Source organism: Caloenas nicobarica, chromosome 5, assembly GCF_036013445.1.
Source record: "Caloenas nicobarica isolate bCalNic1 chromosome 5, bCalNic1.hap1, whole genome shotgun sequence".
Lineage (NCBI taxonomy): Eukaryota > Metazoa > Chordata > Aves > Columbiformes > Columbidae > Caloenas > Caloenas nicobarica.
The window spans coordinates 68,367,723-68,380,810 of NC_088249.1; the positions used below are offsets into that span (position 1 = coordinate 68,367,723).

Genomic DNA, 13,088 nt, shown 5'->3' on the forward strand with positions numbered 1-13,088 from the left:
GAAACACCAAACTACAGAAAAGGGAAGGCAGAGAAGTTTATTCCAGCAATGCTGCTGCACCTCGCTGGAGCACAAAGTGTTTGTACAACCACCCCCAAAGGTATAAAAACACACCCAGAGCCATGCTGGCAACCCTTTGGTGGGGAAACGCTCCCGCTGCTGAGGGGCTGGGGAGGGGGAACAGGGGGAGGTTTCGGTGACGCTGCTGCAGGGGCAGGGGGTCCCTGGGGAAGGTTGAGCCCCGGAAGGGCGATATCCCCAGTAACACCCCCCCAGTCAGGCACCGCTCCAAAACGTTCCACACAGGAGCTGCTGCTGCCCCTTCCCCAGCAAAGAGCCCCCACACCTGGATCCCCCTGCACCCAAGTGCCCCCGCAGCAGCCGGGTCACAAGGTGACCACCCAGCCCCTGCAGACGCAGCTCCGGGGTTGGTGCCACCCGCGCAGCGCACGGGGACACGGGGACTCCCAGCACCAAAGGGTTACACAGCAAAAGGCCACTTACAGCTGCCAGCGCGTCACCGGACGCTCTGCCCCGCGGAACGTGAGCGCCGCTGGGCAGCCAGCTCTATGTCAGGATGTCGTGCGCCTGGTGCTCCACCAGCATCTCCATGCTCCGCACGTCCGTGCACCAGAACTCCAGCCGGTCCTTCATGCCCTTGATCTGCAAGGCAAACCCACAACCGCGGGAAATAGCGACACTCTTCGAGAAGCACCCGAGATCCCCAACAACTGCCCAAAACCCCACACATCCCCAAAAGACGCTGCTTAACCAGGAAAATGGCAACATTTAATTTTAAACTGAAATGCACAAAAGGAATTGTTTGAGGTTCGTGTTCCATGTACTTATTTTTCTTTTTAATGGTAAGGGCACCCCATACAGTCTCCTCAACTGTGTGTGACAAGGATGAAGCTGAGAAGCTCAGCACCTTTGTCACCCTGACCTGCTCTCCCCAGGCCAATGTGCCACCTACAACCCACAAACTCCAACATTTTGCTGCTCGTGTTTCACCCTGGAGCAGCCCCACAGGTGCCTGCATCCCCCGGAAAACCCGGTCACTGCAGCTGTGGTTTACAGCATCTGTGCAGCTTTCGGACACAAAGCATCACTAATATCCCATTCTATCTCCCAACAGGTTTCTAACTACGTACTGCAAAACACACACAAAACACACCATCCACCCACAGGAAGGGCTAAAGGCAGCCATGAAAAAGGAAAAGGAACAAGGAAAGGCTCGTTCCCTGAGCACCTTCAGGAAGCACCAAGGAGACCAGGTCTCAGTGACCCTTCACAGTTCCTATTTTAATTTCCAGGTCACCTCACACAAAACCAAGTTCACACTGCCTTCATATTCAAGCTGGTCCTCACCTGCTGTAAATCCAACACGCGTGGCTGTACCCACGTCATGTGCACTCTCTTATCGACCTCGTCGATACTGCCCTTCACCAGGCCTACCGAGAGAGCCTTCATCACCAGCAGCTCCACCTGAAAACATGAAACACAAGTCAAGGAAACAACTGAGGATCACCCAGTTTCCCCCAAGATGAATAACATCCTTAATGGCATCAGCCTGGGGAAGAGTGTTCCCTGCACACACCGAATCCAAGAGCAGCTGCAGCCTCTCTCACTTCCAGGCTATTTGAGGTTTTAATCCTGCCTTTGGAATCAACATCTAAATATACAGATTTCTTTTCTCCAAGAGCCGATTTCCTTCCTTTCCTCCAAAATCCCAAGAAGCACAAGGTAACTGGAAAAAGTCGACATGGATTTACCACGCATAAGATGTGCCTGACCAAGACAATTGCCTTTCTAAATGAAATAACTTGCTGGGTGGTTGAAGGGAGCGCTGTAGGTGCTCTGCACCTTCCTTTTAGCAAAGAGCTCAACAGGACCTTGCACCACATCCTGCTGACAGGCTGGTAAGCTACAGAAACCACCACAACAGGAGTGGAAAATCTGCCCCGACAGTAGCGGTTAGTGGTTTGAACAGGCAGCAGGTCACGAGTAGCGCTCCTTGGGGGTTGATACTGGGTCTGATACTATTTGTCTTTCCTTATCCTTAAGCCAGCTGGATGACAATTTCACAGACGACTCTGAGTGGCGGGGAGAGGCAGACGTGCTGGAAACAGGAGCTGCCATGAGGAGAGACCTCGACAGACAGGCTAACGGGAACCCCGAGCAGCGCCACGAGCCCAGAGCACTGCCCCGCGGACACAACCACCTGAGCAGCAGCGCGGGCAGAGGTCGGAGCGGCTGCACTTACTCTGAAGATACTCCAAGGAGTACTGCCAAGCTCTCCTCCAACTGCAGACCATGACAAAGAATCTCCAAAAATGTATTTACCAGGAAACAGGAGCACCAAGCAGTTAATTCCTTCTTCACAAAGAGTTCTCCAGATGCACAAGAATGGGGGAGAACATCTCAACTTGGAATTCCCTTGGGAGTAGGTCTGTCCAGACGTTTTCAGAGCTCCAGAACTTGGATGTTAATTAGTTTGTCTAAACCTGAACTCACCTCGTTCACAGTGACTTTGGCACTCTTGGCGATCTCGTCAAAAGTGAGCTGTCTGTGATTGGCGGGTCGGGTGAATGTCATCTGAATTCACATAAACAAAACAAAGCAATAAATCCCAAACAGTTATTTCTTCCAACGGTGCATACAGCTCCCCTCGTACTGCCCCGCTGAGCTCCCGTCTGCATTTCTTATATTTAATCAAAATACTTCAATGAAAAATGCATTTACATCAGCAGAGAGGAGCAGTGCCGCTCCCTCCTCCATACCTTGCTGCCCGAGCAGCAGGTTTCCTGGGCAACAACATAATCCCCAAATAAAGCAGCTCAGTCTGTGCTGAAACGGCTCAGTGTGTATCAAACCCCGGAGAAAACCCTGTGCCTATAAATGGTAAAACTCATTCATGGTGAAACAGTAGAAGTGGGATCTATATACACGTTAACACACACAGACTGGTATGTGGGTGTGTACAAACATGCACTGTGCTTCAGATGACTCAATACTGCAGTTTTTGAAACAGATCCAGGGCCACAGAGGTTTATACACCAGGATTATTTAGTCACAAAGAGCCAAAGCCTTCAAGTGACAGGAAAGAAACTGATTAAACATCTTGGGTTTCCAATCAGGGAAAGATTATCAGCCCTTCGGAAACAAAGATTTTAACTGTGTTTTGGAAATCTGTTACACCAGAACACATTTGATGAGCTATCGCTGCAGACAACATCCTCAGGATGCAAAGCTTGCCCTTCCCTTCCCCACCTCTCTGTCTCGCCCCAAGGAGCATGCGCGCCCCAAAACCACACATGAGCGGCACAGCACGGGCTGTTTTCCACAGTGTTTGCCTTTTGCACCACCCAGAGGCAGCGCTCGCAGCCAACAAGCAGCGACAGCCGCGAGTTTCTGCACGACAAGCAGCGGGGAGCAGGACACGTCCCAGAGCCCCCAAGGCAGCTGGAGCGGCCCCTTCGCCAGCCCCACCACATCCAGTCCTCACCTCCATGAGACACAACAGTTGAATCTTCTGCAGCAGAAGCGTCTCATTTGCAGCCAGGTCTGGCTGTAAGGGGATAAATATGCTCATTATTACTTTTGTTTTCTGGCACAGCCAGTGCTGTTAACGTCCAACACCCCCAGTTTCCTCAAGCCCCCCAGCACACAAGGAGAAGCGCTGTTTTACACTGAAGCAGTTTAATGATGGCATTATGGAAATTACGCCAGAGATTATCTTCCTGGGCAGGACCGCACGACGGTTTTGTGTTTCCCTTGGATGACAAAACATTTCTCTTTACTTCTTTCAATCAAACAGACGCAGAGGGAAGCCAGAAGAAAACTAAGGGTATGTATTGAGGTAAAAGAAACACCACTATGCTATGATGAAAATTACACCAGCGCACCAGAGCAGGAATTCTGACGGTGAATGCCCACAGAACCTGTGTGCTCTGCAAATATTGCGCCCAGGCCTCTGGCAACACAGCGACCCCTTCACTCACCTGCTGACCCCAGGCCGACTTCAGCGCCTGGAACGTCTCGACGTTGCCACTGTTGAAGGCGTACAGGGTGTCGATCAGCCACTGCCGGTCGGTGTTCCGCAGGGACTCCAGCACGGGGTGCATGAGCTGCAGGAACCAGCGGGGCAGCGTGAGTGGGGAACATCAGCTCCTGCTGCTCAGCGAGCGACACAGCATCAACTTACCAGCTCCCCGAAGTTATAAACGCCTTCGCCCAAGAGCCCGGCCAGCCCCAGGGTAAACGCTCTCTCCTGCTGCTCTGAAACTGAAAAAGACCACAACAAATAAAAAACCTCAGAACAACAAAACTAGTTTGGATGCAGCAGCAGCCTGAGCCCCACCAGCCATTCGCGCACCCCCTCTCTGTGATTTGTTAAATCACTCCCAGCCCTTCTCATCCTCGCCTGAGCCTCCAATTCAGCAGAACTGCAGCAGCCCCACAAAGGAGCCACTCTCTGAACCTCTCCTGAAGATTTTTGGGCACCAGAACAAAGTGACCCTTCTGGCTGTGGCTCCTCGCTCCAGCCAGACCTTGGCCCAGCTGCAGCAGATTCAAAACCATGTTGGGAAAACCTGTTCTCTGCCAGCACGTTTATTTAGACTGAAGGGACGAAAATCAGAACGAAAATGGGACTTTCAGTGCTTGGCGAAGGGAGTTACCTGGCAAATCTTTAACGTCGATGCAGCCCAGAAAGCGCAGAGCGTCCTTGTAGTAGGAGGCATGGTTCCCGATGGTCTGGTAGTACTTGCTGGAGAGGTCGTAGAAGCGGCTGTGAACAGAGGTGACGCCCGGGAGGTTGTTCAGCATCTCCTCCACCTCCTCAATGGTCTCCTGGGAAGGGCGAGGACACGTCAGTGACAGGTGAGGGTGCAGCTGGCACCCCCCATGCTCCCACCGCCAGGTCACAGCGCTCAGGCTCCAGAGGTCACATCCACGCGGTGGTAAAACAATTAGACCATGGGCAAAGCCACAGCAGTGAAAATAAAGCAATGGCGTTCTCCTTTTACAAAGCGCTTAGGTGAAAAAAAACCCACACACGCCCTGTAGCTACACATATACACACGCATGCTTTGTATGTACTTATACCCACCAAACCCCAACTTACTGCTCAAGAGACATAAAGCTGCACTGCATGAAAAAAAACTCACCCTAGGTTAAAGAGAGAGCTCTAAAAAAAGCCAGAAGATGCAATAAACAACACGCCTAGCACAAGAAATGATATGTGAACTCAACTATCGTTAGCAGTTTGTCAAGCAGCATAAACACCGCTGAATTCCTGAGACCCTCCAAGCTGCAAACAGGAACATATCGAGATATTTTTCCCTCTCCTACACGCACCAGAATTGTACAGACACTCCAGAGATGTGGCCGCAAACACTACACGCATGTTTTTACAGCCTACAAGATGTAAAGCAGAACTGCGGGTCTGCCTGGGAATCCCCAGAGCTGCACATTTCTCCTCTTCTCATTTAAACAAGCACAGACACGGGCACAGCTGCGCTGGAGTAACTGCCAAGCGTCACTGCTCCAAAACGCCCGTGTGCGGGAACTGCTCGAGTCGCCACCTCACCTTGGTGACCTGCAGGTCCCCAATGTTCAGCTTGAGTGCGCCAATGGCCGTTTTACACAGAATGACGGCTTCGTCGCTGCTCTTCACCTGCAGTTACACAGAGAGACGTGTTTGGAGAGCGTCGCCCTCACAGCCAGGCCATGCTGGTTGTGTTTCACTCGTTAACGTGTTCCTGCGTTGAAACACGGAGCTGTTCAGGAGAAAGGGAGCAGGTCTCCTCCAGCACGGGTTTCCACACACACATCTGCCTCCTCAGCCACACCGCATGTGTTCACACACAAAACCGCTCCTGCAGGCGGACTGCCAGACAGAGCAACTCCAAAAATACCTTTTCTCGAGTCTTTTCCAGAAAAGTGAGGGCCACATTGGGATCTGAAATAGAGAGAGGAAAAAAAAGCAGAAATATCAGAAATTTCCGTGGAACTAAATCTCAACCTAGAAATACATCTTTTCAGTGGACTCGTGAAGACCGGAACATATTTTTTCTCTAGTGTAATACTCTGCCTTCGAAGGCGTTGCTGCCACAGGCCGGGGTCTCTGCTCACCAGCCGTTGGTCCAGAGAATCAGTGAACTTGCCGCTCTACGGAGCAGCAACTGCTTAAGCTTTTTGAGTTGGTGCTTTCCCTTGGAATACACCGAAAGACAACAGCTCTGCGATGAAGATTTTGCGGTTACTACGAACTGGCCGCGTTTCCCAGACAGCAGTTGCTGAAACCCCACAAGCAGCAGGTGGGGACACGTACCCGTCATCTGCCGGACCACATGGAGGATGATCTCAACCAGGGACAGGGGGTTCACCCTGCAACAGAAACCTCGTTGTTGGAACAGCCTCGCTCAGCAGCAGGTTCCCCCCAAACTCCCCGGCGAACACACTCACCGGTGCTCAAACTCACTGATGAAGTTCTCGTACAGCTGCAGGTACAAAGATATAGACAGTCATAAATGGAGGAACCTCCCAGGCAGTGGGAAATAACCTGTGGAATATCTGAAGCGTTTGTGAACACCTGACTGTCCCTCCTACACCTGTGGTTGTAAACCCCTTGTAAGAAAAGGGAAAGAAAGATGTGCCCCCTGCACCTCTCCCCTCCTCAAACTCTGGAGTGAATAAAATTAAAGAATAATTTTGAGGCTTCTGAAATAGACGCATTCAATTTTAGTAGGTGTGTAAACCCCAGAAAGGTAAACTCAGGTAGTTTAATCATTCTCCAGAATCAAGTCACAGGCTGCTTATTTTTCACTCATACAGAAACACCGCCACTCATCCTCGCTACAGAAAGACAAACCACGTGGGGACAGCGGAGCACTTCACCTTGATGAGCCCATCTCCCTGGGCGAAGCAGGGGTCCTGCACAAAGTCCAACACCTGCAGCGTCAGCTGGTGCCACAGCCTGCGGGAAACAGAGCGTCACTTGGTGAGCTCACACCAACTTAGGGAACCAGCGGGTCGCTCGGTGAGTTCACACAAGCTCAAGGAAACAAAGGGTCGCTCGGCGAGTTCGCTCTGACCCGGGGAACCAGTGGGTCTCGGGGAACCAGCGGGTCGCTCGGTGAGCTCACTCTTCACACCGGCTCCTCGGGCCCCGTCACATCCCATATTTCAGCCCCAAATCTGCCGAACCCGCCCGTCCCTGTCCCCGCGGTGACCCGTGACGGAGGCGGATGGGAAGGGGGACCCGGTGGCAGCGCCGCCCGCAGGGCACGGACACTGTGACCCCCGGGAAGTCACCGGGACATCGGACCCCACGGCCGCGGCCGGGCCGTTAAACGGCCGTTAAGCTACAGAGCGGAGGCGGCAGCTGCCCGTTCCCCCGGGGCTCTCCAGCCCCCATCCCGCCCTGGGCCCCCTCCGTGTGCCCGGCCGGCACCGCCCGGCCCGGGGAGGGCAGCGGGGGGTGTGCGGGGCCGCAGCCCCCAGGACAGCCGGTAGCGGCGGCCGGGCCGGGGCAGCGCCCCGCTCACTTCTTGTTGTAGAGCTCCTCCAGGCGGTGCCACACGGCGGGCTGGCCCGGCCCCGCGCTCTGGCTCTGCTGCAGGAACCCCGGCACGTCCTTCATGGCGGCGGCACCGGCGGCAGCGACGCGGACACCGGCCGCTCGCGCCCGCCGGAAATGCACACTCACTTCCGGCGCCGCGCGGGGCACGCTGGGTACCGTAGGGCTCCGCGGATATCGCCCCCGCCCCGCACCGCGGTAGCCATAGCAACACCCCCCCCTACCCCGGCCCGCCCGCTCCCTCCGCGAACACACCCCCCGAAACCCCTCCGGGACCCCCCGGGACGGGGCATGGGCCGCCAGCCCGGGCCGCTGCCGGAGGGGCGGCCGCGGCGGCGGGCGCGGCTACTCGGGGCATTGCGGTAGCGGCGGCGGGCCCGGCCATGGAGCGCGGAGCGCGGAGCGGCGGCGGGCTGCTGGCGGCCGGTGAGCGCGGCGCGGGCCCGCAGCGGCGGGACGGGCCCGGGGGGCGGCCCGGGGGTCCCTGCGCCCCTCACCGGCCCCGCGCTCTCTCGCAGCCTGGCGGAGCCTGTGGGAGCGCGGGCACGGCGGCGGGAGCCTGGGGGGCCTGGCCCGGCGGGGCCGGGGCGCTGCGGACGGCGAGGGGACACGGGGCCTGGCACGCAGGTACTGGCACAGCGGTGGGACTGGCACACGGTGCTGGCACGCAGGTACCGTCACACAGACTGGCACACAGCACTGCCACACCGATAGGACTGTCACACAGGGACTGTCACACGGACAGGACGGGCACACAGGTGGGACTGTCACACAGACAGGACTGTCACACAGGTACCGTCACACAGACAGGACGGGCACACAGGGACTGTCACACGGACAGGACGGGCACACAGGTGGGACTGTCACACAGACAGGACTGTCACACAGGGACTGTCACACGGACAGGACTGTCACACAGGGACTGTCACACGGACAGGACGGGCACACAGGGACTGTCACATGGACAGGACGGGCACACAGGTGGGACTGTCACACAGACAGGACTGTCACACAGGGACTGTCACACGGACAGGACGGGCACACAGGTGGGACTGTCACACAGACAGGACTGTCACATGGTACGGTCACACGGACAGGACGGGCACACAGGCCATTTACACATGGAGCTGTCTCAGGGCAGAGCCCTTGAGGGATCAGAATGAAAACATCCATGCTGACCTGGCACCGCTGTCCCAGGGCGAGTGTGTCACTCTGTTAGAAACTTCTTGAAATTCGGGACATCAAAGAGTCTCCCATAGCTCAAGCGCGGTGTAAATCAACTGTGAGACTCAGGAGTCCCAGTGCTACTGTTCCCCAGCCCTGTGCCCACCCCTGTGCAAAAAACCCCTGTCATGGGGTATTTGGCATTTCCAGATCCGCATAAGAAAGCACAATGGCAAGTTCCTGCTCCTGCCCATGGATAAGACTAACAGTTGAGCTTTCTCCTTGTTAAGCACCAACACACAGTCCTGCCCACTGAAGAGCTTTCCACAAAATTCTCAGGGTGGTTTCCCCCCCCGCGCAGTCTCCAGCTGCATCACTGTCCATACATTGTACCCGCTGCGCTTTGTGTCCCCAGCAGGACCCCAGGGACCCGGCTGTTCTCCGTGGCCGCTGCCGCCAGAGCCCTTTTGGGCAGGGGCAGCGGGGCAGCCGGCGGGAGCCAGCAGCTCACCCTGCGGGACGTGGCGGAGCGGATCCGACACAAGGAGTGTCGGCGGGTGGTGGTGATGGCCGGTGCGGGGATCAGCACCCCCAGCGGCATCCCGGATTTCAGGTAAGGCCTCATTGCTTCATTTGTCCTTTTCCAGGGCTGGAAGGGCCAAGAGCTTCACCTTCAATAACGCTGGTGCCCGCTTCTCCTCTCAGCCTCCCGTTTTGTTAATCTGTGCCAGGCTGGAGTAGGCACAGCCACGCTCTCCTGTGCAGAGCTGGCTTCAGCTGCTCAAGGCAGGTTCTCCTCCATGCAGAGCTGGTTTCAGCTGCTCAAGGCAGGTTCTCCTCTGTGTAGAGCTGGTTTCAGCTGCTCAAGGCAGGTTCTCCTCCGTGCAGAGCTGGTTTCAGCTGCTCTTGCAGTGACAGACAGCACAAAGCAGCTAGGGAATCCAGGGCTGGGCTGGCTGCTCTGTCACACCTCGGTCAGGCTCTGGGGTGGTGGCATCTCATCCTGCGTTCCTCCAGCCCCGCTCTGCTCTCCACAGGTCCCCAGGGAGCGGGCTCTACAGCAACCTGCAGCAATACGACATCCCTTACCCTGAGGCCATCTTTGAACTGATGTATTTCTTTGCCAACCCGAAGCCCTTTTTCACTTTGGCCAAGGAGCTCTACCCTGGCAACTACAGACCCAACTATGCCCACTATTTCCTGAGGCTCCTGCACGACAAAGGGCTCCTGCTGCGCCTCTACACCCAGAACATCGACGGGCTGGAGAGAGGTGAGGTGGCTCTCCCTCGCCTCTCAGAGATGAGGGTGAGAAGCAGAACAGGAGGTAGGGCTGGGGAAATGCCCAGCGAACACGGAGTCTGTGGTTCAGTCACCTCCCTCTGAGCTGGTCCTCTCCCCTGCGCTGTGTTCCAGCTGCGGGGATCCCTCCCGACAGGCTGGTGGAAGCCCACGGCACCTTTGCCACTGCCACGTGTACCGTCTGCCGCAGGAATTTCCCAGGAGAGGACTTCAGGGTGAGTGCTGGCAGCTGCCGTCGACAAACAGGTTAACAGCAGGAGGAGAACCTGCTGCAGGCCTGTTCTTGTGCCTGGTTTTGGAGGGACCGGCCTGGAGGCTGGATGTTGCTGTGAGGATGTGTTGTGGTTCTGGCCCTGCTGCCCCGTAACGCCGGTGTTGGGTGCTCTTGCTCCAGGGGGACGTCATGGCAGACAAGGTCCCGCACTGTCGCGTCTGCACGGGCATCGTCAAGCCCGACATCGTGTTCTTCGGCGAGGAGCTCCCGCAGCGCTTCTTCCTGCACATGACTGACTTCCCCATGGCAGACCTGCTCTTCGTCATCGGAACGTCCCTGGAGGTCTGGGATTCGGGAAAGGCCCTGCTCACCAGGAGAAAAAGGCACAGGAGGCCTGAGCGGGCTGGGGAGGAGAGAGAGGGTTTAAAGAAGGCCAGAAACTGGGGCTTTGAAGTAAAATTTGAGGTGGCAGGATAAGAAATGGGGTGCATGTGCTGAGAGACGCTCTGAAAGCCTTGGGTGGGCACCTGGGAGCAAGAGAGGAGATTGCAGCTGCCTGAGGGAAGGTCACCAGATAACGAGGGACATCCACAGCCTGGTCACAGCCGGGTGGCTCTACCTGCGGTGGCAGAACCGTTACACACCGCGGTTACAGGCTGGGTGCACCGTGAATTGGCCGCGGTGCCCTCGGCAGGTGACCACCCCTGCCCCGCGGGTTCCTTGCGCAGGTGGAGCCCTTCGCCAGCCTGGCCGGAGCCGTGCGCAGCTCCGTCCCCCGCGTCCTCATCAACCGCGACCTCGTGGGGCCCTTCGCCTGGCGACAGCGCCACAACGACATCGCGCAGCTGGGGGACGTGGTCAGCGGCGTGGAGACACTGGTGGAGCTGCTGGACTGGAAGGAGGAGATGCAAACGCTGATGCAGAAGGAAAAAGAAAAGGTGGGAAGGGGCTCAGAGCCCCGGCTCCCTTCTGAGCCTCTGCGTTCCTGTTCCTAAGTAACAGCAGTAATGAGGGGAGGCTCTAATTGCACTGCCTGAGCCCCAAGGAGGTGCTGAGTGGCTGGACACCCGAGGAGCAGCGGGCAGGAGCGAGGGACTTGCTCCCCCAACAGCGGTGAATCATTAACTACAGACCTGACCTTTTTCCCTGCTGATCATTTATTTCCCTGTGCTGTTCTTCTTACATCCACAATCTTCTGAGATCTTCAGGAGTGAGAAATTGTAGGAGAGCAAGTTCTTAATTACTTTGACTTTAGTGCTCTGCAGGCCCAGCTCTGTTGCCTGCGTTGGGGCTCTGCTGACTTCGCTGTAGTGAGCAGCCAGTTGTGTTTTTAACAGGTACACTGTCCATATGTGACTTTTTCAAACCAGGAGAAAATCTGGCTTCAAGATTCCAAGTTTAGCATTCAGGTTGTTCTTACTTTCATCAGATTATGGGGTCAGAATGAGTAGAAAGTCCTAGTCTTTCGGTAAGGTTTTAGATTTTTCACACAAGCCCTTTTGCATTTGTACAAGATCAACCAGCTCTTGATTTAATGCTTGTGCTGCTCTAAATCACCAATGGGTAAAGCTGGTGCAAGTGTGGGAAAGCCTGAAAACCAAACTCCTCCTCGCTCTGGGGTTTGGCTGAGCTGCCGGGGCTGGAAGGTTCCAAATGCTCTCTGGTCTTTCTATTTTCAGCTGGGTGCTAAAGACAACTAGGCTGGCTGGCTCCCTGCCGCTGGAGAGCCACGTCACCGCGACACGGAGCCGGCGTGCCCAGCGCGGCAGAGCAGATCGCGGCAGGGAGCCGGGAGGAGACCATCGGCCCCGCAGCCGCAGCCCACAGACCGGCGGGCTGGGAGCGGGATGCTGGTGGCCCAGTCCCGCTGAGCGGAGCCCAGTGCCAAGCTGGGACCAGGTTCTGCCCTTGAAAGTGTTCCTGCCCACGTTGTCAGAACAGCCGATGCAGCCACGGGACTCTGCTCCCTCCTCATCACCTCATTTCGGCACCCGCTGGGACTCTCCTCTTCCCTGGCTCCAGCTGTCACCCACCCACACACCGTTCCACCATGTCCAGCCACCGGAGCGTCACCGGGAGTGGCCAAGAGCTCGTGGGCTCGTGCCAGCGGAGCAGACAAGCCATGGAGTGCAGGTGCCATTGGGGTCTCCCTCTTCTTGAGCCATTCAACCTCAGCCATGGCTGCTCCACAGGGACTTGGCCACCGTCTTCCCGCTGCTGCAGACCTGTTGTGTTGATTCTTCAGGTGAAATCTGTGTTAACCAGGGGGCGAATGCTGTCCTGAGGGGCTGTCCCCACTCCTGTTCAGGAACGCCAGCCCACGCTGCTGGAAGAGTTTCAAATCACTACAGTATTAATTATTTAATAATAAAAAGAGTTTAATTCTTTTGCCGCTGCCACCTGAGGGGTTTTCTCTAAACCTCACACCTTCCCTCGAGTTTGAACATATTCCGTCCCCACCACCACTCCTTTCACAGCCCTGACCGTGTGTACCCAAAGCTCTGCCAGGGCAGCGCCAGAGCCCCAAAACACCGTCTGGTGGCTGTTGACACAATCAGCAGCATTTGGACCCAAACTGCTGCGCTGTGACCCAGCTCGGCTCTGGGGATGCGCAGACACGCGGCACAGCCCCCGCAAACGCTGCGGAACAGAAAGTTCGGTGCGCGGTGTCCTGGCCGCAGCCTCCAAGGAAGGTTGGAACGAGGGAAGGTTGGACGGGCCAGCGGCTGCATCTGACCACGCCAGAGCAGCAAAGGGCTGGTTTCTCACTCCGCAGAGCACCAGCAGCCTCCTGGCACATTGCTCTGGGGTGTTTTTAACCTGCCCTGT

General features: G+C 56.4%; 2 protein-coding genes across 5 annotated transcripts; one reads left to right on the top strand and one right to left on the bottom strand.

Annotated features, from left to right (window-relative positions):
* Nucleotides 1-12: 12 nt before the first annotated feature.
* PSMD13 (proteasome 26S subunit, non-ATPase 13) lies at nucleotides 13-7,704 on the bottom strand. The gene is made up of 13 exons (XM_065635683.1): nucleotides 7,551-7,704; nucleotides 6,901-6,979; nucleotides 6,469-6,503; nucleotides 6,335-6,390; nucleotides 5,919-5,962; nucleotides 5,591-5,677; nucleotides 4,680-4,851; nucleotides 4,205-4,284; nucleotides 4,002-4,127; nucleotides 3,506-3,568; nucleotides 2,515-2,595; nucleotides 1,369-1,485; nucleotides 13-663 (listed from the first exon to the last, which is right to left on the bottom strand). Exons 1-13 carry the CDS (start codon nucleotides 7,643-7,645, stop codon nucleotides 568-570), a joined length of 1,131 nt encoding a protein of 376 aa, XP_065491755.1. The 5' UTR covers nucleotides 7,646-7,704; the 3' UTR covers nucleotides 13-567.
* Nucleotides 7,705-7,960: 256 nt separating this feature from the next.
* Nucleotides 7,961-12,646, top strand: SIRT3 (sirtuin 3). Of its 4 annotated transcripts, XM_065635687.1 has the most exons (8): nucleotides 7,961-8,008; nucleotides 8,101-8,209; nucleotides 9,162-9,359; nucleotides 9,784-10,016; nucleotides 10,160-10,260; nucleotides 10,440-10,601; nucleotides 10,988-11,197; nucleotides 11,939-12,646. In XM_065635687.1, the coding sequence occupies exons 1-8, from the start codon at nucleotides 7,966-7,968 to the stop codon at nucleotides 11,957-11,959; spliced, it is 1,077 nt and encodes a 358-aa protein (XP_065491759.1). In that variant the 5' UTR covers nucleotides 7,961-7,965; the 3' UTR covers nucleotides 11,960-12,646. The 4 variants fall into 4 exon arrangements, with proteins under 4 accessions (XP_065491759.1, XP_065491758.1, XP_065491757.1 ...); XM_065635686.1 differs by lacking the exon at nucleotides 11,939-12,646 and having other exon boundaries at nucleotides 9,165-9,359; nucleotides 10,988-11,919; XM_065635685.1 differs by lacking the exon at nucleotides 11,939-12,646 and having other exon boundaries at nucleotides 10,988-11,918.
* Nucleotides 12,647-13,088: the final 442 nt, after the last annotated feature.